Source organism: Haliotis cracherodii, unplaced genomic scaffold, assembly GCF_022045235.1.
Source record: "Haliotis cracherodii isolate W230 unplaced genomic scaffold, xgHalCrac1.p SCAF_42, whole genome shotgun sequence".
Taxonomy (NCBI): domain Eukaryota; kingdom Metazoa; phylum Mollusca; class Gastropoda; order Lepetellida; family Haliotidae; genus Haliotis; species Haliotis cracherodii.
Window position 1 is genome coordinate 963,692 of NW_027266300.1, and position 25,758 is coordinate 989,449.

The 25,758-nt window shown below is 42.9% G+C and overlaps 1 protein-coding gene and 1 pseudogene across 1 annotated transcript; one reads left to right on the plus strand and one right to left on the minus strand.

The window, feature by feature from the left end:
* The first annotated feature begins 217 nt into the window (after positions 1-217).
* LOC139441692 (E3 ubiquitin-protein ligase TRIM56-like) lies at positions 218-2,883 on the plus strand. Its single transcript, XM_071222494.1, has 2 exons — positions 218-527; positions 1,202-2,883. The coding sequence occupies exons 1-2, from the start codon at positions 218-220 to the stop codon at positions 2,881-2,883; spliced, it is 1,992 nt and encodes a 663-aa protein (XP_071078595.1).
* A 3,606-nt stretch (positions 2,884-6,489) lies between these two features.
* On the minus strand, positions 6,490-23,981 carry LOC139441644 (HHIP-like protein 2; annotated as a pseudogene).
* Positions 23,982-25,758: the final 1,777 nt, after the last annotated feature.

A 25,758-nucleotide genomic window follows, 5' to 3' on the forward strand; every position in this document is an offset into this window, starting at 1 on the left:
CTTTTAACATGCTCAAGTCACTTGTTCAGTGTTAAATATTGAGATGCATTTAAACATGCATTATGATTGGTCGTTTCTGTCAATGATGTGGGTCAATTAATCATATTGTCATATATACTATCAGATATTCGATATTTCCAAATGTGCATTTATTAACATTCAAACACCAGTCCCTAAAATACATGAATGCTATTAAACAGTTATTCCTTTGTTTCAGATGGCAGCTGCCAGAAAGCTGGAGAGTCTGAATGAGAACTTCTTGACCTGTTCCATATGTACGGAGGGATACAAAGACCCCTGTACTCTGACCTGTGGCCACACCTTCTGTAAGGGCTGCCTGGGGAAATTCTTGAAGACCAGACAAGACGCCATCAGAGCCAAGTCCATCCCGTGTCCCTACTGTCGTCAGATGACCCGAGTTCCAAGGCCTGACAAACCAGTGGAGGAGTGGGTGAAACAGATCAAGCCCAGTTTCCTCATACAGGGACTTCTGGACACTCTAGCCTGTGGGGGAAATACTGATCATGGTAAGTAAATGTGATCTAGAAGAAACCGAAAGATGAAAATATTCTTCCCAGGGGCGTAAGATCCCTGGCCGCATGTTACCAAAAGAAGTAAAAGACGGTATTAGTTTTCACTCTGCCTGGTGCAGAGATTCAAAGAAAAGAGGGACTCGTAGACTTTAAAGTCTATAAGTGCAATAAGTGCAATAAACTTGAAAGCGATGTTATACGTCTATTTTAAATTACAACGTCACCGATTCAGTTTCCACTGAAACCAAGAACCCTAAGTAGAATATCTTAAAGGAGATAGACTGTGACGCTTTCATGCAGCAGGTTCTCTATCCTGAAGGAGCGAGGTAATACAACACCAAGTTCAATCTATGCACGTTCATGCGTCATCAAAATGGTGATGGAAAACTGTTTATTGTAGATAAAAGTAATCAAGACGAAACTGAAGGGTCACCTATATTTATCAGGATTATCTAGAATACATCTTTGTCATTTCAGTTTTCAAATCTATACATGTAGATTATCCCAGGGTACTTTCCGGACACTGTATACGTTGAACCGCACAATTGGCAGAATTAACATTTTTACACTGATTTACCCTATGTACATTTATATTTTCCAACAAACGTTATCTCATTATTGTGTTAAACATTGCACGTTTGATGTGACAGGTTTATCCATAACTACAGATATAGAAAACCGCTGCCATCCCTGCCATGATCTTGGAGAAAGTCATCCGGCCAACTCCTACTGTCAAGACTGTGATGTGCCGCTCTGTGAGAGATGTGTGAAGATGCATCCGTCTCTTCCTGCTACGTCAAATCACGTGATTGCTGGCCTTTGTGGAACAGTGAAGGTCCCTAGACGACAGAGGTGCGCAGAGCACAACGAAGTCATGGATTTCTGCTGCAAAGACTGTAATAGAGCAATATGCCCCAAGTGTTGTATCATATACCACAGGAAATGCGACTCTGTGGTCACTATTCAGTCCATAATGTCTGAGATGAGAAGAGTTCTTAGACACAATAAGGGATTGATCAAACAGCGCTTTGACGACACGGGCAGATCACTTCAACAACACAAATCACAGATTGATGCGGTCATCCACAACAAAGACAAATTAAAGTCACAGATCAGACAGGCCTCACAGAAAGCCATGGACGTTATTGAACAGAAGGAGAAACAGCTGCTGGAGGAGCTGAATGAGATGACAGAGAAGCAGTCTAGACAACTGAGGGGGCGGATAAAGTCAGGGGAAATAGACATGCAGATGTATCAACAATATATAGAGTACCTCACCCAAGTGTTGAAGTCTGGGAGTGAGACTGACATGTTTGACATTTACCAGATGTGTCAGTCCGGGGCAATCAAGGAGGCAACAGACAGGTATGTCGATTTCACAGGCAGTGTTCGTGATTCAAAAATTATATTTGTGAGTGAAATAGATGAGAGGAAATTACACAAGGATGTACAACTTGGTAGAATTCAACAAAACGTTTGTGACGTCATGGATACGCGACTTGGTAAAATACAGTGTGGCACATTTGACGTCATGTGCAGACCAGTTTTACACAAGACAGTCGGCATTAGGGTCGATGGCGACAGGGAGCAACCGGATCCATATGACGTCACAGTCCTGGTTGTGGATGGTGAGGAGACACTGGTGGTCAGTGACTACAAAAATATATGTCTGAAATCCTTCTACACAAAGAATAACATATCACAACACAGTAAACTGAATCTTGCAAGAAACCCAAGGTCTCTGACGAGGCTGAGGGACAACCAGGTGGCTGTATCATTCTGGTCACACGGTGAGATTGTAATAGTACGGGTGACCCCTGACCTTGTACTACTGTCACGTGTCACAACAAAGAAGAAGTACAAATGCCTAACAGCCTTGAGTCCTTCAACATTAGCAGCAGGTTGTGGGTATGCTCCCTGTGTTGATATCCTGGATGTATCGGGGAGAGTGATGAGGTCAGTCAGTAGATTCAACTCTGGGAAGAACCTGATATGTGGCCCCATCTGCCTCTGTGCTACAGACAGGGGCAACATCCTGATGTCAGATGATGTCTCAAAGTCTGTCTACTGTATCACACCAGAGGGAGATGTTGTGTTCACCTACATCCCTACAGGACTGAGTGGACCACGAGGTATCACAACTACCAGCACAGGACACGTCCTGGTGGCGGACTTCTGGGCACACAAGGTGATACTACTGACACCAGCAGGGGAGTTTGTCAGAGACCTGCTGACGTCACAGGACGGACTACAGTATCCACACGGCTTGATGTTCTTTGACTCTAAACTGTATGTGGTGGAATATAATGGAGATGCTGTGAAGGAATTCAACTGCAGTATTCCCCAGTGAAACGCCAGGAAGCAAAAGATACTCGGATCACGTTGCAGGGAACTGTTTATGATGAAAATTCAGAAATATGCCCAAAATGAACAGTCTGTTTTTTGTAAAATACCCCAAACGCCAACCACATTTGAACATAGGTTACAGTGAATAAGTGTATATGAAAACACGCAGCTTTGGGGAGTATTCGGGCAATACCCTCACCACAACGGGGGCACATTGACCAACCGAACCTGGGGCATCGGCAGGACGAGCGAACGTTTGTTTCCGCATACACATGACAAGCACATAATGAACTATTAGATCAGTTGTTGTGGCTTTTTTCGGTTAAGTGTGGGGACAAGACAAGAATTATGCAGGTCGTAGACGTTTACAACTTTGGAGAAACCTACGAGCTCGAAAAAGGTATTGACAAACCTAGAAAATTAATTAGGGCAAATCTGGGATTCAAACCCACAACAGTTGGGGCCTATCACGTCTAAGGGACGCAATTACATTATCAAATCTCGGCGCAACAGGATACCACATACATTCTGTGAGGCAAAGGCATTTTACTTAAAGAGCTACACGTTCACTTACATTACCCAGGAAGACTGTTTACTAGCATTTCAGTAACTCTCGCTGATAATACTTTTACTTGTGCTAGAGACATCCACCTAAATACTCAATGAACATTAAGTGTGTATTCAATGACTGTAGAAAATGTATGTAATTTTTACTTTACAGCTACATTTCAATGCTTGGTGTGTTTTAATATAATTTATATGTTTTAATCATGTTTTAAGAAGTTTCTCGTCAGATTTACCAGACTGGATATTGTACAGTTTTATTGTTTGAATTAAATGTTATATTTATATTATGTACAGTATGTGACACTATCATATAATATATCTTATCTTATCTGTTCTTACATTTACTGATGCCTACACACTTCAGCAATTTGTAGACTGATAGGATAACCATTATCATAAATGTAAAAGTCATATTTCATGTATATTGAATAAACTTTAAATGCTCCATCTGTGAGTTTGTTTGTTGTTTTACGCCGGACTCAGAAACATCCCAGCTATGTAACGATGGTCTGTAAATACTCGAGTCTGGAGTCAGCGAGCCTGACCATCCGATTCCGTAGGTTGCCTCTATCGAAAGGCACGCTGAATATCAATTCTAACAGGAATCTTCACGGGGTTGATGAGCCCTTGATGAAGTCAAGTTCCACTTTAAATGTTGTACAATGTTTCTTCCATTGTTGTGCTCTTCCATGAGCGCGCTTCGTAATTGAAATTCCATCTGAGTAAGTAAAGAAACATGAATTGTCTCCCTTTGACCACGAAGTAGTTGGTGCCAAATGTTCTTTGAAGCAACACATTTCATATATGTTTCCAGGATATATATAACGAAAAGGATCTTGATTATATATGTGTGTGTTACCATCTTTCAGCGAAACGTGTATGAACTGTCCACAAATACCATTCACGACTTCGTTTGACAACAAAAGAAAGGCACTCTAAATGCGGAATGAAAACCTCCAATCCCATGTATGTTATGCATTAGTTAACGGGCTATCTTCAACGCTGTCTACGGCGTCGCAAACATAACGTTTAATCGATTATTTTCGATTTTAACCTAATTTAATCTTCTGCTGCAAAAGCATGAAAAAAAACAAAATTTACTTTTAACGGCGCCAATCGTTTTGCAGGCCGACAAATAGAAACAGACAAGAACGCCCTGCCCTGGTGCTTGGAAAATCAATTGTCGTGATTAATGCAGCAGGTATGGAAACTTGTGCATTTAGCTTTTAATAATTTTGATATCGATCCTATAAACCCGATGCTTCAATTCCTAATGACATTCACTCAGGGCGGTTTTGACAAAACAAAAGGCGACTGTGTCTGTCGTATGAGGTGGGTATGTTTGTTGTAAAGGTGACTAACAGGATCGGGTGGTCAGGCTCACTGATTTGGTTGATGTCATCGTATCCCAATTGCGTGGATCGATGCTCATGATGTCAGTCACTTGATTGTCTGGTTCAGACCCGATTATTTACAGACCGCCGTCATGTAGCTGGACTATTACTGAGTTGGGCGTTAAACGAGAAACAAAACTCTAGTTTGTGGTGAGGGAGGGAGTCAGTCATGCTTGGTTATAATGGTGGCTGAGTGTTACAACGTGTGACACTGATTGTGTGTCATTGCTGCCGTCATCGAAAGTCGAGTGCAAGGATTGCTGTTAATAGAGCCCATGACACATGTGGACCGGTGTTATTGCTGTCAGCCTGTGGACTGCATGTCCCATATTCGACTGTTTGTATACAGGCTGATATCACTGAAATGTTGCTGACTGGGGGACGTCCATGTATCTCCATGTTCCCGCAGAGCTTCTCTGATGATCCCCGTTTGATGGCCATACACTATATATAGACGTACAAGTACGAACAATGATATGGTGTTAAATGTTGTTGTTTGTTACATTACTGCCCTTCTCACATCACATCCAATAGCCTACTAGATATATAACTGCCCTGCTCACAACACATCCAATATAGATACATTACTGACCTACTCACAACACATCCAATAGCCTACTAGATACATTACTGACCTACTCACAACACATCCAATAGCCTACTAGATACATTACTGACCTACTCACAACACATCCAATAACCAACTAGATACATTACTGCCCTACTCACAACGCATACAATGCCTGACATATCATGGTAATGCAAGTGCTGATATCAAGTGTCATCAAGAAATGTATTACAAAAATGTAAGAAGTTATAATTTTAATGAAGAACAAAGCATGGTAATTGTAAAATAGAGTTGTCAAATAATAACGCATAGTGCTTTTGAGTTGAAGCTGTTCCTCATTAAATAATAAATGAATGATTCTTCATAATATTAAAAAATGCGAAGAGTGTGTTGTGCCTCGTCGCTGCATGTGTGTTAAGCATCAGCTTGATAACGGTGTGAGCCTCGACACCGAAACGACGCTAATGCAATACACCAGGAGTGGATATCCAAAAGGTTGATCCACGATGAGGTGATACCGACCGGCGAATGAGGAGTCCGACACAAATGTGATAACACAGCGCCAACATCACTGGCAAAACCGTGCCAATATTGAAGGGGGTTCATGCTGAAGAAAAAATAATTTTATTGTCCTTGGGTCATTTCTTTCACCTCTCGTAATAAACACGTACAAGGCTTCGAACTATCTAAATAAAAACTTAAAGATTTTTGTCACGGTGCTTCACCTCACTTTTACGTCCACGTTTCATGAAGTGTATTACAATACTCAGAAAAGTCTCCTCAGAGTCATGCATCTCAAAGTCTGCCCGCGTCTTGAGCCACACTACCTGATACATGCCAATATCAACCACTTGTTAACATCCGTGCCTACGTTCAGTGAATATACCAGTTCTTCATGGTTACCCCAAAACAACCCCCGAACCTTGCACTTTCTGACACATTCCTGACCAAACATATTCCAATATAAGAATGCAGAACCCTGGTGTGTGGAGGTCTGCATATGACATACAGTTCCCGTTACCAAAGATCTTCGTTTATAAGAATTAAGTTCTTATTACGATCTAGCAAATACATAAAGTCTTCAGTCGACGTCTTCAACACTCCAAGAACCGAAGCACGTCATCACCGACATCATCAGCATGACCACCACGACTGTAGACTCTCCCCTGCCACCACACCCACAAGTTACCTCCTTCTCCCGGAAACAGAACATCGGAAAATATCTACTGCTGGTAACTATGTGATATAATACTACCTATAGGGACAGGCCATTGATGCTCCGGGGATGGAGGTGAAGGGATGGAGAAAGTGGATAGTGGGTGGGGGTGGGGTATTGGGGTGGTGGAGCGATGGGTGTAGAGGGGGAGGGTTGGGTGCGTAGGGGTGGGGACGGGGAGGGGGAGAGGCTTGTTATATTGTTCTGCAAATACTGGAAACAATACTTTGACCTCAGGGTTTACACAAAAGACAGACAGACTGTTCACTGGATCCTGAAACAAACGTGGTGTGGTTCCTAAAACAGTTATCGGACCTTCAGCCGTGGTAGGCAATGCTTGATCACCTGTTCCCTGTAGCAATCAATGACAGTCATCCGACCGCCTGTGTTCTTTAAATGGTCGGAGTGCCAAGATTACGCTCATCTGTATTTAATATACGAGATATCTGATATCGCCTCTCTTTGCTGAACAACGACAGATACGTCATCATCCAAGTACTATACGTCATTATGGAGATCAGATCCTCATAAATATAAAGTCGGGGGTGACACAGGTATATCAAAACATTACCGCACCACACAGGTGTCTGACTAAGCTGCACAGAATGTTGTCCTGGGGAGATTTAAGAAAGTACCTACCCAAGTGATGACACTATTTTCAAAGCAACTCCGTCGCTTATGAACGCCGTTACTGAAGACGTCGTCAAAAGGTACATCTCTCGTTAAGAAACACAAAATGTCAATCTATCAGTCTGGAAACAGACAATCATGTTTATTTCAGTATACTCGGCATTTGGTGATGAATAAAGACTTAACCCTCGGGATCTCACCTTGTTCATCTTGACCAAAGGTCAGTATGAAGTTTCTAGGTCGCTCCCTTGCACCGCACGGACAATTTTTTCGGTCACACACCGGAAGCGGGGACGATGTCAAGCCGTCGCTGCCCTCGGTCAATGCCGACCTGGCGCTGAAAACAGACAGAGATGCAAAAAACGGTCGCAGATATAGATTCAGACAAAGATGCACATACAGGCGAACATAGATTCAGACGAGGACACAGACACATATAAGGGCATATATCTCTGCCTAAGTGGTTGGAATCAGGGATTGTTAAGTAAGTACAGGCCGCTAGGTGATCACAAAGCAAATACCACAGCCACCTTCTAGTGGCACGGGTAACGTCCGTCAGGTGATACGGTGACCTCCTTCATGTGGTACGGTGACCTCCTTCAAGTGGTATGGGTGACCTCCCAAAAGTAATGCAGTGCACCTCCATCAAGTGGTATGGGGGACCTCCTTCAAGTGGTACGGGTGACCTCTTTCAAGTGATATGAGCGACATGCTTCAAGTGGTACGGTTGACCTCCTTCAAGTGGTACGACTGACCTCCTTCAAGAGATACGGATGACCTCTTTCAAGGGGTACGGTTGACCTCCTTCAAGTGGTACGGATGACCTCCTTCAAGTAGTACGGGTGACCTCCTTCAAGTGGTACGGGTGACTTGTCTCAAGTAATGCAAGTAACCTCCTACAAGTGATACGGATGACCTCCTTCAAGGGGTACGGTTGACCTCCTTCAAGTGATACATGTGACCTTCTTCAAGTGGTACGGGTGACCTCCTTCAAGTGGTACGGGTGACCTCCTACAAGTGATACGGGTGACCTTCTTCACATAGTCCGAGTGACCTGATTCAAGTTTCCCGTGGTGCCTCTATGTAAAATGAACTTCTGGCCACACACCTGCATGTACTCACCCTGTCATGGCGTCTCCGTACGGATAGCGCCCGTACAGATCAGGAAGCTTCTTGCCTCTGTACACATATCCCCCGACGACGGCGTGATGGAGGCTCGTGTGATGGTACAGGTAAATCGGCAGCGCTTCGTTCTCTGTAACCACAAGTTTACAGAATTTTGTCTTTTTTCCAAACAGAATGGGAATCGGCCATATCTTATCTGAAGCACACAAACCACCTACTCCACCCCACCTCACCTCGAACAAAATATGATCGAGTCTTTACCTCAAGCACACAAACCACCCAGTCCGTCCAATCTCACCCCGAACAAAATATGATCGAGTCTTTACCTCAAGCACACAAACCACCTAGTCCGTCCACCCTCACCCCAAACAAAATATGATCGAGTCTTTACCTCAAGCACACAAACCACCCAGTCCGTCCAACCTCACCCCGAACAAAATATGATCGAGTCTTTACCCGAAGCACACAAACCACCCACTCTACCCCACCTCACCCCGAACAAAACATAATCGAGTCTTTACCCGAAGCAAACAAACCACCCACTCCACCCCAGCTCACCTCATATAAAATATGATCGAGTGTTTACGCGAAGCACACGAACCACCCACTCCACCCCATCTCACCCCAAACAAAATATGATCGAGTCTTTACCTCCAGCACACAAGTGGAAGTTGATTTTGTAAAACATTCTTTGGTTGGACTATCTATTTGTGCGATAGTTCAATCATATTTAGCACAGGAAAGTGGGCATGATGTGTAGAGAGTGGAAACAAGATAAAAAGGCTAGTGGACGCTCTTGCCTCGGGAAGGTGCGTATACACCGAGTCGAACAGTAATTGTGTTATATCCCTAATGCCAGACAGGGCAACATCAAGTACCATCTTTACCGTCTTTCGGTATGACGCAGAGGGAATCGAACCACCGACCTTCTGCTCTCCGTGCAGACTCTAGTCAGACCAAGGAGGCAGTCTCGTGAAGTGTTGACGGTGAGAGAGACGAAGGCTACTCACCTATTGTTCCATTGCTGCACCTGGCGCTGTCGAAGCACTCGTTCCCCTCCTTGATGTTCCAGCCGTAGTTCCTGCCGCTGCGGATGACGTCGATCTCTTCATAAGCTCGCGCCCCTGGATCGCCACAGAATATTCGCCGCTCACCTGCGAGAAGGGAAAGTGACGTGACATGTTGATTCAGGAAGTGACTCGCGACATCACCAAGGGCGGATCCAGTATTTGTATTTGTTTGTTTGTTTGTTTGTTATTTAACGCTTGTATGATGTCCGTCTGTAAATAATCGAGTCTGGACCAGGCAATCCAGTGATTGACATCATACGCACCGATCTACGCAATTGGAATACGATGACATGCATCAACCAAATCACAGATCCTTGGTTAACAGTCAGTAAAGGTTGGTGGTGGAGGCAAGCCCTCCGATTGGAACAGAAGATAGTATTGAGTATTGTACCGAGACACACCCAGGAAACAGGGACGCCAGGAGTTGGGTTTGGCGTCCCTGTACCTCACTGACACACCCGGACAAACTAGGGCACAGGTCTACGTCCCTGTACATCACTGACACCCCCGGACAAACTAGGGTACAGGTCTACGTCCCTGTACCTCACTGACACCCCGGGCAAACTAGGGTACAGGTCTACGTCCCTGTACATCACTGACACCCCCGGACAAACTAGGGTACAGGTCTACGTCCCTGTACCTCACTGACACCCCGGGCAAACTAGGGTACAGGTCTACGTCCCTGTGCATCATTCAGTCCCCCGGGCTAAGCTATGGGTGACGGTGTTTCGTTTTGCACGTATGGACTGTGATAGTCACGGTGAAATGTTCGTGGTGCATGTGTGGACTGTGATAGTCACGGTCAATGGGTGTATGGTGTTTCACCAATATTTCACCAATAGTTGGTTCACACTCCTTGACCAGACAAACCCGGTGACTGAAAGCATGAGCATCGACCCACGCCATGGGAGCACGATGACGCGATCATCCGACCCGATCTTTTGTTGTATTGGGATCCCTTAGACCACACTATGTTTACTTGCCTTACGGATCCGCGGACTGTAAGTTTTGTTATAGATATAACATCAAATCGTGCTATTTTTATCCCACCGATTAGCTGAAAAACATATTATATATGTGATTTATAAGATTGTTGAATTCAGTTACACCAGTAACGGTACAAGTCATTTCATTCAACTGACTTGCTTTGTTTTTCCCACCAACCAACCAACAGTGAGTGAGTGAGTGAGTGAGTGAGTGAGTGAGTGAGTGAGTGAGTGAGTGAGTGAGTGAGTGAGTCGAATACGATGACATGCACCAACCAAGTCAGCGAGCGGTGACTGGTTGGTGCATGTCAACGTTTCCAAACTGCGTGGATCGATGTTCATGATGCTAATCACTGGATTGACCCACAATCAAGGCCAGAAGCCCGAGGAATTACAATCCCCAAAGTACACTGTTCTGGAAAATAAGTCTTTTCAAACATAACGTTAAAAAGCATTTCAAGGTAGGGGAGACGAATTTCGGACGAATATTTAAAAAATTCAGGAATCAAATTATCTTCACCAGCTGCTTTATTGCTTTTTAAGTTTGCGATGCTTTCTGAAATTTCATTTCTTGTTTAAGGTGAATCAAGAACATCTGAAGCCAACTGACAAGAAGAGTTATCAAATGCATTCGATTAGTCGATATCAAAACATTTTTCCTCGTTCTCTGTAGAAGTTGAAATCAGACCCCTGAAATGGTTAAACCAATCATCAATTGGAATATTGTTTTGTGTATAACGATTAGTATTTAGCCCTTTAAGAGTGGCCCAAAATTGTTTGGAATCGCGTATGCAATATCATATAATGAGTTATTATCCTTTTTACTCCTAAAATTGTTTAATTATTGACATCTTTCTTTTTTGAGTAGCTCAAATTCACGGTGAAACCACAGTTGACTAGATGTATTAGACGTACACACTCTTATTATGTCGCTTGCTGCCGTGCACAAGGCCTCTGACATGTATCTAACACTTTCGTCTATATTGTGTAACACTTCGACAACAGCCTTTTCTAATAAAGAGTAGCATTCACTGCTCAACAAGTTATACATAAATTGGTCAGCTTTATCATTGACCCGAACGAATTTGGAAGCCTTCTTATTACCATGAGCTTGCACGGGTTCAGTCTGCATAGAAGTATGTAAGCTAGCCATGAGAGGAAGATGACAGTATTCCCTGCATGATACAATGTTGAAATTACAGCATACGTCAAACAACCCAGATGAACAGATTGTGACGCTATGGTGCTAGCACCTTGATTACCAATAAACGTATAGTCTCCAACTTCTGAGTCTGACCCACATCTTTCATATACTGCATAAATTTATCAAACTTTTTCCAAAGTTGTTTAACACATTATCTGCTGACGCTCGTACCATGTTAAAACGGTCAAGTAGAAAACTATACACGGAAGAATTATCATTTTCTAAATATTCAAGAATACATACCTGTTGACGAGTGATTAGGTGATATTTGGGATATTTTTCATTTTCATCATGTATTGTCCTGTAAGCTCAAACTATTTCATTATTCGAAAACCAAAATTAGGTTCTGTTTTTAACCAATTCAGCTGACTGATATGAATAAGACATGCTACTACACTGAGAGAGATCCGAGTTTGTGTCCTGGGTGTTTCACAATACCACGCTATCTACTGTTCCAATCTCCGCCCCCCCCCCCCCCCCCGCCCTCTCTCTCTCTCTCTCTGACTGGGGTGAGGGAGTTACTATGTACCGCTCTATCTGCTGTTCGAGCATGTGGCTTCAACCCCGCCATCGACCTGGTGTACCTCGTGGAGGCCAGCACTCAGACATTCTCTCCATGGAACGACGTCCTCAACTTCCTCATTGGCGCCTCCGACATCTTCCCCGTCAGCGTGGTCACATTTGGTCAGCACACGGTGTCCCAGGACCGGTTCAACCACTGCACTACCAAAATGGAGCTGTTCAGAACCATCCACAGTCTCCAGCTTCGGAGAGGAGCCTGCTGATCTCGCAACAGTCCTGCAGGATGTAGACTTCTTTTTTGCAGGTGCCCGCGGAGGAAGACCTGAAGCCAAGAAGGTCGCAGTCCTTGTCATGGCGCAGATGATAACACGCGTCATCAGTACTGGTGAGGACACTCAGGTTATCCTGCTGGATATTGGTGCCAAAAGAAAGTATTCTCCATCCAAGGTCCTAAAGAAATCTGATATTTACATACAGACAACAGGGGCAGATGATCTGGCGAGATACAGCCGAGACCTGCGTGGCATTGTATGCAGCAATGAACCATGAATAGGGACCATACTCACAAACGTAGCCTAATTAATACGTTGCAAGACTAAGCCATATATATCTTGTGGTCATAGGTATGTCTGTCATGGTAGGTGACAGTTGAGAGTGTTGTCAGTGGCAGTAAATAATTGAAGGGCTAGTGAAATGCCAGGACATGTTTGATCGTTCGAGAGGTTTTGGGATGGGAGCGCTTCTCGAAGGCAAACTGTACCTAAACAGAGCGAGAGGAGGGCAATTCGAGGCATTTTCGACTTGTGCCAATGTCTGACAACACCGACTTCCAGCCTCTTATGATTTGCTGGTATAATGATATGTGAGGGAGTGAGTAAAGATTTTACATCGCATCGGCAATATTGCGGCCCTATTGTGATTATAATGATATGTAATATTTGGCCTTGCGTTCTGACGGCTCGTCTAAATTCTCGTTTTACAGGTAAGATTATATTTAATGAGTATCCCACCATATACTGTAGCATCAGTGGTAGTAAATTGAGTATCACGAAGCAATGCCCCTAACGTTTTGCTTTGGTGAACATAATTATTGAGCTTGTTGATGAATTACACGTTAGGTGCCACGTCACCATGCACGACTGTAGGAATACCCATACTTATGCACGAAGGCCACATTGTGTTTGTCCGAGGGCTGTAATTAGATCATTGATAAAGCAAGAAAAAACAAGCAGAGATTTCACCACCTTGGCTAACACCTTGTTGAATCTTATATCTGTCTGGCTGTTCCCCCTTGTAAGACATATAATCCTAAGTATCTGTACAACAAAGTAGCTGCCCTGTATTACCTCTGGGGGTACTGGTGGCCGATTCTAAGGCGCGGCGATTTGCTGTGCAGAGTTGCGTCCCCTTGGCACGCCAGAAACCTAAGATTGTGGGTTCCGGTTCGCCATGTTTATCAGCACCATAGCCGTGCTCGTGAGTTTCACCGAAGTGGTAAACGTCTAACACCTGCATCACGTCGGGCTTTCCTCCCACATTAAGCTGACACGCAGTGATATAACTGAAATACTCATTCACTCATTCAATATCTCACCGAAAACCAAACTCACTCACTCACTGTATTACTTGCCCTGTATTACCTCTAATGCCATGTATTACCTCTAATGCTTGCCTTTTTATAGCTTCTACCACGAATTACGAAAGTCATAACCTGCACGTGCATTTTGCTTTACTGTTTTCATGGATGACATGTTTGAACAAGTGTGGAAACAATGCCGTTTAAGACATTGCAAATCGACAATGGCTGCATTTTGACGCATCGTTTGTCGAAAATGAGGCCACAGACATTTTCCAATAACATATATCCAATTTATATACCGGAGTTTTTGTGAAGTCAGGTTCAATGAACTACATACGACCTGTGTGTTTCTGTTTATAAAGAGTGTATATCATGAGCATGTGTTTATGAATCACTTTCAAATATTAATCATACCAGGTGTTCTCGAGAAGGTGAACGTATCCTGCCCCACAGGTGGCACCCGTCTGTTACAAAGTAAATTGTAATAACGTGGTAAATTGTAATAAACTGAGGAAAATGTTATAACACTGTGGTAAAATGTAATACTGATGTAAACTGTAATAAAACTGCTGTAAATTGTATATATATAAGACAAAATGTATCAGATAACAAAATGTTTCTTGCCCTAAAAAGGAGGGGAACGATCAATCAAGCAGGTCACCATCAGCAGTGTTGTGTACTGACCAATGCTGACCATAGTAATAATTTGTTCAGCTATGCACCGCGGCCGCTAGACAATAGAATTCATGGAGTGTGATGGGTTTGATGGATACATACTAAATATAATTTTGCATAGATCTACATCCTTCAAGGTAAATAAATAGTAATATAAAAATAGTGGCCCAAACAACTGCAAACGTACACAGTCTTACATTTAGTTTATGTGAGCTTGATAAGCACCCTGAAAACGAGCGTTGGTTGATGTTCTGAGCCTCACGCATTAGGAATTGCATAAAACTGTTGTGGACACTACACAAGTCATATAGGTGTATTCACAAAACCATCCTCCAAAACAACACTCGAACCTTGCACTTGGACACTACACAAGTCATATAGGTGTATTCACAAAACCATCCTCCAAAACAATACTCGAACCTTGCACTTTGTGCCGCATTCCTGACCAAACATATTCCAATATTAGAATACAGAACCCTGATCATGATGTCTCGAAGTTATACTATTACCACATTATAATATTACCAAACATCTCCATTTAAGAAGCATTTATATTCATATCTAGCAAATATACAAAGTCTTCAGTCAACGTCCTCAACACCACGTCAGCACCAACATCATCAGAGCGACCACCACGATTCCTGTAGACTTGCCCCTGCCACCACACCCATAAGTTACCGCCTTCTCCCTGAAACAGAACATCACAAAATATCTACTGCTGAAACTAATGTGAATTTATAATGTTTTTAAGGGAAAGGCCTTTGATGTTTTGGAAGTGGAGGAGGAGGAGGCGGGGACAGAGAGGAGGAGGCTTTTTTCATTGTTTAACAGATTATAAATTTAAAATGTAACTGTTCACTGGACACGTGGGATGTCCTGAAACAAATGTTTTGTGGTTCCTAACAAGATTATCGGACCTTAAGCCATTGTAGGCAATGCCTTGATCAACTGTTACCTGTAATGTGTGTTCGGTCCTGGTGCAGGCATACCTTTTCTTAAACGTAAGGTTAATACATTGGCTTACCGCCGAGACGTCTGACACAGCCGCATAAAATGTTGATATCCTGGCGTGAGATAAGAAAGTACCTACCCAAGTGATGACACTATTTTCAAAGCAACGCCATCGTCTTTGGAAGCCGTTATTGAAGACGTCGTCAGAAGGTATACCTCTCCTGAAGAAACACAGAATGCATATGCTATGATCAATCTGGACGAAAACAGATAAACACGGTTGTAGCAATATACGCGATCGTTTTGATTTAAGGATAGACTTAACCCTCGCAATATCACCTTGTTCAGCTTGACCAAAGGTCAGTAAGAAGTCCCTGGGTCGCTCCCTGGCGTCACACGGACACTGATTTCCATCACAAACCGGAAGCGGGGACGATGTCCAGCCGTAGATCAGTTAACACCTCAGTTAACACTGACATTTGGCTGGAAAAAAACAGACACAGATACAAACACAGTCGCAGGCGCGGACGCAGACGCAGACGTAGACTCAGTCAGGTGTGGGCACAGAGAGAGCTACATGCACAAACACAGATGCATATTCAGGCAGATATAGACACATATACATATATAATTGGAGGAATCATTGGTTATCAAGAAGATACACTCCACAATGCATTATAACATCCTCTTTGTGACCTCTGTCAATTGTCCCAAATGATCTCATCCTAGTGTCACTGGCATATACCCTTTCAAGTGACTAATGTGACTTTCAAGTGGCACGGGTGGTCTGGAGTCATAATGCACCGGAATTCATGTGTGCTGATTTTCATCTGTTAACTGTCTCTAGAATCCTCTGGTCTTGGGTTTAGATCTAAGCGTCACCCAAACTATGATATTTGGTCTTTTGGCATTAAAGTGGTAAATGTCGAAGACATGAGTAAATATTCATTTTATCCTGTTTGAATAAGTTCACATAACTAAATATTGTTCAGACGGCGTTAACTCACTAAGCCAAAAATTAACCTTAAGTCTTGTGGTATCAGTCTGAAAACCCAAAAACATCTTCGGCAGTTTGATTTTATTGCCAATTAACGTTAATTTTTAAATTAATAGATTAACTTCCTACCTCTGTGGGGGCATGGATGACCCAGTTGTCTAAGGCACTGTAATTCGCTGTGCAGAGGTGCATTCCTTTGACAACTTTGGCTGAAACATCTGATGTTTCTTGGGATGTCAGCACCATACCGGTGCTCATGAGTTTAGCCATAGAGGTAAATGTCTAAGACAAGATTCACTTAGGGCATTCCTCCGACATTAAGCTGACACACTGTTGTATGACTCAATCACAAACTCAATCACTACACTCTGCGTGTACTCACCCGGTCATGGCGTCTCCGTACGGATAGCGCCTGTACAAGTCAAGAAGATTCCTGCCTCTGTACACATATCCCCCGAAGACAGCATGAAAGAGATCGGCAGCGCTTCGTTCTCTGTAACCATATTCAGGATGAAGTTTACAGAAGGCACTCTTTGTTTCTAAACAGTAGTAGGTTCACCCATCATCCCGAAGGAAATAAGAAAGAATCTACTCGACCCCATCCCACACCACTCTACCCCACACCTCACCCCAACTTCACACAGAAAGGAATAATGATATTTGTGTCATCCATATCATTTAAAAGAAAATTCCAAAGAAGTAATCTCCCTTCTATCCTCTCAAAATTTGCTATGGAAACTCATCGCTTTCTGGCTATCTGACTGACGTTAGGGAAATCAAATTTTTGATTACAAATATAAGAACGTTTTTTTTATTGTAGGTATTCCTATCACCCTTGTGGATGGTCCAGACAAATTATTCTCATGAAATACAAATGAATTTTCAAGATTGGTGCCATAATTTTTGAATGTAGGTGCCATATTGGGAGGAAACACCCCTACCCTCCCTCTTATATATTCTCATGCTGGACTTTACTGTGGCTTTGTATTTTACCACAAGTCCGTGACCACATGTGCGGATATAAAGATGCGTTACGAGCGCATCAGACGTAACACAATGGAATGATTTCTTTCTTTATGCCTTTACCTTTCTTCATGCTAAATAAGGAATTAGTAAATGATCAGACCTGTCATATCCCCACCTGTACATATTGTCTGATTTTGAAGCAATGCTTAGAGTAGATGACCTCAAGGCAATTGCAGATATTACAGGGTTACATTGTGAATGTATTAACAGGTGGTGGTGGAATGTACAAAGCCGGAGGAACACGGAAAGGGGGATATGATCTGCTGAGGAGTGGACGATCAGATCTAGTGGGTTTTCATGGTTGGTTTGATGTGATGGTGGCACTAGGACGTTAATTAGGTCGGGGGGCATATTCGAAATTTTGCAGCGAACGTCACTAATATCGGGTAAAACCATATCTGTTTGCCAGACATGCACGATTCCTCGGAGGCATGCTTCTGACAGAGTGCTTGCCATGGAATGATTCCTGTTGGAGGAATTGGATCACAATCCTGGCACGATGAACACGTTCACTGTAATCTTAAAAGATGAAACGTTGCTCAACACTAGTGGCGCAATGATGTCCCGATAGTATTGACCTGTGACTCTGCTATTAGCAATATTGAGCGCAGTTCGAACAATCATACCACCCTTTATCATACCCACCCCAAAACATTAACGTCCATAAACCGTTCATTAGGACGTCTTCAAACTCGATTCCTTCGGTCACGAAGTCAGGATGAACCTCGATTCGTTAGGAAAAATGACATTAGCCCAACAACGATTATCCCATTCCTACACCACTGACGCCTCTGATTGGGATGACACATTGACGTCGTGCACGAAATGTCATCTGTGCAGGCGATTTCGCACCGTCTGTGCATGGACTCTCGATTATCTGACAGGCAGTTTGCAATCCATTTCGTCATCCCATCGTTCTCACTAATCTATCCTGGGCTTGAGTTGTTGCCCTTGGGCATCAAGAGCGGTGTCTATCATTGACGTTCTGTGTTTGTTGTATTCTACTGATTACTGATTGAGAAATATGAAGTGTTTGGACAACAATATTCTGACGTGCGCCCACCTGCAACATGCCTGTGACACGGAGACGTTCAGCACGTTGCTAACGTCACATGATCAATGCTGTTGCTTCCTTAATGATTAAATGTGCTTAATAAAGAGTATTTGAGCGTTTGGTTCCATGAAAACAATATGGGTCTGCTAACAACCGAGTCTGAGTGACAATGGTAAATCTGGCATGCCACCCGTAGCACGAGTTGTCCGAGATCTCGTGCTTGATGACATGTCACAATGTTGTTTGGGAGCTTTGTTCTTTTCCACATTAATCAGTCGCTTGCATTGCCAGACAATGATGTATTTTCTTGTAGTTTCACCTCAAATAAAACATCCCCTACCTGTTTTGCATGGTATATATCCGAGAAGAATAAAGGCGTATTTATTTATGAAATTGCCAATAATTTCATACATTACCTGAACTAGGAATATCTATATTATCAGTCTATGCAATAGTTAAGCATGGCAATCAGCTGTATGCAGTGTACAAACAATGTGGGCCATCTTCTGACATGAGGAATTTGTCTCAAACTATTCAGATATTATCTATGATGTGGCCTGGGACAACCGATCCTCTGCTCCCCAGGCAGACTGTATACACTAGACCAAGGAGGCAGCCTCGTAAAGTGTTGACGTTGAGAGAGACGAAGGCTACCTACCTATTGTTCCATTGCTGCACTTTGAGTTGTCCAAGCACACGTTACCCTCCTTGATGTTCCAGCCATAGTTCCTCCCGCTGCGGATAAGATTGATCTCTTCATAAGCTCGCTCTCCTGGATCGCCACAGAATATACGCCGCTCACCTGTGAGAAGTGAAGTGACATAAAGTTAATTAAGAAAGAGAACCACTAGATCACCTGTACATCACTGACACCCCGGGGCAGACTGGGTGCAGGGCCACTCCCCTGGATATAACTGACACACCCGGGGAAATCTAGGGCACAAGTCCACTCCTCCTAAAAGACTAACACCTCCACGGAATGCTAGGGCACATGTCCACTCCCCTCTAAAAGACTAACACCTCCATGGAATGCTAGGGCACAGGTCCACTCCCCTCTAAAAGACTAACACCTACACGGAATGCTAGGGCATAGGTCCATTCCCCCTAAAAGACTAACACCTCCATGGAATGCTAGGGCACAAATCCACTCCCCCCTAAATGACTAACACCTCCACGGAATGCTAGGGCACAGGTCCATTCCCCCTAAAAGACTAACACCTCCATGGAATGCTAGGGCATAAATCCACTCCCCTCTAAAAGACTAACACCTCCACGGTAGGCTAGGGCACAGGTCCACGTCCCTGTATATCACTGACACAAACGATAAAACCTAGGGTGCAAGTCCACTCCCCCTACAACACTGACACACATGGGGCAAGCTAGGGTTCAAGTCCATCTCCTCTTTATCACTTGCATCCCCGAGAAAAAAGCTGGGGTACAGGTCCACATCCAATGATATCACTGACACACCTGAGGAAACATTGGGCACAAGTCCGCTTCTCTCTACATCACTGGAACATTGGAGAAAGCAAGGGTACAGGTCCACATGACCGTATAACACTGACACATCGGGGAAAGTGAGGGTACAGGTCCACATGACTGTATAACACTGACACATCGGGGAAAGCGAGGGTATAGGTCCACATGACCGTATAACACTGACACATTGGGGAAAACTAGGGTATAGGTCTACATGACCGTATAACACTGACACATCGGGGAAAGTGAGGGTATAGGTCAACATGACCGTATAACACTGACACATCGGGGAAAGCGAGGGTGCAGATCCATGTCCTGCTTATCACTGACATCCCTGGGGAAAGCTCGGTTATAGGTCCATGTCCCCTGTTCGTGCTTCAGAGATTCAAAAGATTGACACAAGCCTTTATGACAAGGGAATTACTTCAACTTTCCAATGGTTAACTTTTCCTTCATGTCGAGCAATATTCAAGCAGCTCCAGCTTTTGGTGTATACATTTCACATCTTTGGAAGTACAATCGAGCATGCTATTTCTACCTGGATTTCAGAGAGCATCATACGACTTTTGCTCCAAAATTGTTTGATCAATGTTTCAACAATCAAGGCCCCTTTCAAAACGTTTTATGGTAGATAAGTGGAGAACATTTTCAAATTTGACACATCAATGACAAAAGTGATGCCCGATGCAACTCCCTATTTTGACTTGTACCATACATAATTTTTCAGGTGAACAATTGACTTGCCCTTGCATATGTTCTTATGGATATCACCGGAGGGATAAGATACGCTCACCTTCTTCGTGAATATCTGGTATCATCACTATTTGATAGTGATTCAAAGACACATGCTCATGATATAGTCGGAATCATACAATCGACTCTGCTTTACGCTTTGAATTTGGCAAGGGTTTTTTCGCTTTTATTTATTTGTGTACAGCGATATCATGACACATGTGATGACTCTGGCATAGCTTATATATCATGATACATTTCATAGATCTGGCAGATGTCATAACACTGCTGTAGCAATGTGTTGATGCAGGACTCGATACCAGGAGCTGAATGGATGTGGTCATATGTGGAAGAGCTGTAAGCTATAGTATTTATGCAAAATCCACATATCCTTGTATTCAGCTCCGAATAGAAGTGAATAATTACTCATCTACTCACCATGACTACTTCACCGGCGGTGGCAGTGATCAGATAACATCTTGTTGCCAATGACACCCTGTCAGTTGATGATATCCACATATTTGCGTGTACATGCATTTTCTATGTAACATCAGTCAGTGCCTACTGTGTTGAATAGTGTCATGATTGTGTTCTCCGAGTCATCACCATAACGTGATAAAGGATGTATGTGATGTCATAGCACTATTCCAGCAATAAAGTCTGTGTCAGACAATCAAATGATTGTTTGTGCATTAGTTCCATTCTAAGCCATCGACCAGTCAGTGAGTTGGACTTTAGACTGCTTTTACCTGGGGACACATTATAACCATGTGATCATGCGTGGATCTTTTGGCACCTCGATAAATGAGTATGAGGAATGGGTTTTTGGACAGATATGCTGCTAATTATATCTTCATCATAGGTACTTCATACATTGTTGAGCAGGCTGCTTATTTTCTGCATTCTGTTCCAGAATCCCCATTGTCTGTACTACAAAGAAATAATATCATGATAACAACCCATTACGTATCATTGTGTGAGCAAATGTTGTGTTTGGTCAGCAATATTCCAGCTGTGTAACGGTGCCAGTACATAATCGTGTCGATCAAGGAATTGATAGCATCGCATCGAGGTGACTAATTGTAACCATTGGCTCCAGATTGGCCTTTAGGCGGTTCAATCCTGTGGCACCTATTCTGCCTGGAATACTCAGTGTGCATTGTGTAAATATTGCTCACTATTGAAGAAAAAAGGGTATTTTTCAAAGGGCATTCCTAAAACTTGATAATGCAGATTCATCTTATTCACATGGGTTCCTACAAAGTGACTCTTCACACAACAGGGGACATGGATGGCCGAGTCGTCTAAGGCGCCGCAATTCGCTGAGCAGAGTTGCGTCCCTTGGGCACGACAGAAACCTATGATTTTGAGTTCGAATCCTGGTTTGCCACGATTATGTTTCTGGTTTTTTTCAGGACTATACCCGTGCTCGTGGGTTTTACCGAGGTGTTCGACGGCTCAGACGTGCATCACTTCGTGCTTTCCTCCAACAAAGTTGTCACCACGCGATATAACTGTAATACTGTTAAAAGCAGCGTTAAACCCAACTCACTCACTCACTTCACACAACACTCACCATTTCTGTCTCCATGGTGTCTTGTCCAAAAACGGATTGCTTGCGGGAACTTACCGGACCGCTGAGCCGCCCACAAAACCCAGTTCATCCACATCAACTCTCAATATCTTCCCGAGAAGGCTGGTTCTGTATGGGAGAGTGAGCTGGGTTAAGTGCCGCCTTCAACAACATTTCACTTATATCTCACAGAATGTAATTGTAGGTCTTGTACGGCTGTTGTGAGTCTATGTTAAAGAATACTTGTTCCGATCGGCTTAGTGTTTTAGCTGTGGTATGTCTTTGTTAAAGTATACAATATTACCAGTTTAGTAAAACCAATGCACGATTATGGTGCTGACACAGATAGAAGCATAAACAGGGCGAACCGGGATTCGAACTAGCGACCAAAGGCTTCTTGTACGCACAAGGAACTCTGTACAGCGGCTTTCAGGGCCGTGTTCCCATCTCAGCCCTAAGACTGTTATCAGTCTATGTTAAACACTACACGCTAGAGATTGCAAAAAATACGAGTTTAGATTGTCTTATCGCTGTCATAAGTCTGTGCAAAAGAATACGAGTTATTACCGTCTTAGCACTACGATTGTCGTATCTCCATGTTCAACAAAACGAGCATACAATTGTCTTTGTGGAAGCGGTTTTCGACCCTTGTTCAGCAAGTTATAAAGAAGCACTTTCCCATCGACTTACGAAGTACAAGAGATAGAAATGATTTGTGAATAGGGGCCCTAACCAGAAAGAACCTAAAGGGAACTCGTGCTTTTGTCATTACCTGCAAAGTCACGCAAAATATGTATTATTCTATTATCATATGTGTCAAATTTGCAGTAAGTGTTTCCTCTAATTACACAGAGAAAGTGTCTCAGATTGCACCAGTCAATACTGACGTCCAGACAAGGTCCTTCACGCAGATGGATTTAGTGGAAGTTTGAAAGACAATATGATATTTTAGAAACGGCAAGTTCTCCTGTTTAACTGAAACGGAAGTTATTACCTGTGTTTTAAAAAATGTAAACATGCAATAGTCAACATACGGGTCTTGTGCATGGTCACGTGGCACGCCATCATCACTAATACCGGCTCCCACCGAGATGTACAGGTAACCATCATGGCCGAACAGCAACTGGAATAGAAAAAGAACATGACCTTGTCCTTTACTTTTGCCGTTAACCTTGAACTTTTCGATAAGGTTGCATTAAAGGTGACAATATTCCAGATTGGTTACAGCTTTTCGTTCCATAGTCTTTATCATAAAGGTAATGTTTTGGAAAAGTTACCTGTCCGCCATACCCAGCATTTGTTAATTGTTCCATCCTCAGCAGAATCTGCTCTGTGGCTGGTTCTGCGATATCGTTAACGACGGTAAACTCGCTGATATGGGAGAACTGATCTCCCGAACTGATGCCAATATAATACATGTACAGTTTACTATTTTCGTTATAATGAGGATGCAGGGTAAAACCATGTTAACCTCTTTGATCAGCTAGAGTGTCTGTTAAAATAACTCTGTCCGAAATATTCAACAAAACACCTCCTTTCTTGTCACGTGTTTCAAAATATCACACAATCCCGCGTTGCTCAACGATATAGTACCTCTTGTCCCGGAATTCCATATGGATTGGATTATATAACTGCGAGGTTTCATACTTGAGACAGACACACGTCTGCGAGGGTGTCACGAAACCAGGAAGCGATATCAAGTGAAGTGAGAGGCACCATATGGTAGTGAATTCCAGCACATGGCGGGAAGACATGGCGACACACTGCTTCCTGTGGCACAGGTGCAAATACACCCACTCAAAAGGCTGTGTAGGGTAGATCACAGGACAACTGAAATACCCAAAGACGAGGACTGATTAAATAATTGCAGTAACGTGCTTATCGATTTCCATCTTTATGTCACGCCTAGGCTGCCTGTATGTTACCAGTGGTGTGATTGCTTGCAGTGCGTTTTCCTGGGAAACCTGAGGTTATATTCTGGAGTCACTGGAGTCGGGGTACGTGAGATCAGCTTATCTCAGGCCATAAATATCTATTCTGAGCTGTCGGGTGTCTGTATATTGAGTAAGTGTCCTGTGTTTTTGATCACGTTTTACTACTGCGCAAGACTCCGACTGCGGATATAGGTATTATCTACACTATTAAAAATGTTTACGACAACAAGCGTATCTTTGGGCATTATGTCAAATATCGATAAGATTTATAATACATACTGAAATTAAATTTTACAACAAATCACATCAAAATATCAAATTCATAATTATTGGACAAAGCTATTGTTAAAAAAACATAAAGGGGGGTTAGTGTTGTATTGGCTGTTTTGATTATGAATACGGAAGGTATTATGTGGCTTGAATTTAGCTGAAGGCTCGTTGCAGCCACACGGGCATTATAAGAAATAATAAGTGGACAAGACGTTAGTATGATAGGTCAAGAAGCAATGCTTGTCCACATCAAAAGCAGTTATTCTTATGCATACAAATAGTTACATTACATCAGAAATAAATATATGTACAGGGTCTATTTTACAACTATTTCATATTCAGTTACTTTAGAGAAATCTCAAGATAAAAAAAATGTCTGTACACCTATTTAATTTCAATGTAGATTTTCCGACATTGTGCTGGTTGTGTTCGCTGCTCCCACCAAACTTTCTAATCCAGAATATTATCATTGTATTCCCAATGTTCTGTTGGATAGTCTCAGCACAGTCAGAAACAAAGCTAAAACTGGTGAACAGTCTTGTTTTACCACAAATTTGATAAAATATATACCCCTGACAATACTGGAATGCAAGGTGCACACGCTCAGTCCCTAAACACACTTTTAGATGTTAAACACAACCATGAACATGTTTAGCAACGAATGAGTGTCTTAGAAAACTGGACCTACACATGATAAAGGTCAAGAAGTAGCCATGAAACATTGTGTATGTATAAAAAAGAAGAGTCCTTGTCGTGGTGGAGACATTTTGTAAAGTGGAGTCTGTAGATAACAAACCAAACAGCCAGTGGAGATTCTAGGTCAGAACAGGGCCATAGAACCTCATGTTGTAAGGGACAACTAACTGGGTTCAGTTGGTAAGACTTTGTGACCTGGCTGAATGTGCGAATCAAAGAAATAATAATGAAACGGTTATAGGCTTACAATCATAATGAGGATTACGATTGGTCCTATAATCGGCAGCAACAATAAATAAGAGGCCCTGTTATATATGTCAGTGCACTCACGAATGGCTAGAATTTGTCACTGTCAAGTGTCTTAGGACTTCCAGACAGTTTTATGGTGCACATCTGGGGGACATTTCCGAATTTGAAGGATTGAGAAGGTTGCATATGTCAAGCCCAAAGGACATGGCAATATCATTAGAAATGGACTCGACAAGGAGGATCTGTTTTTTTTAGTGTTGATTCTCCTTTGGCAAATCGTTCGAGACCATCCATGCTGAGGTGGTCAAGGATGATAGCCTTCCTCTTTGCTGAGCAAAAAGCTTAATGGAATTTAGTGACAAACAGAAAAGCAAAGGGCCAA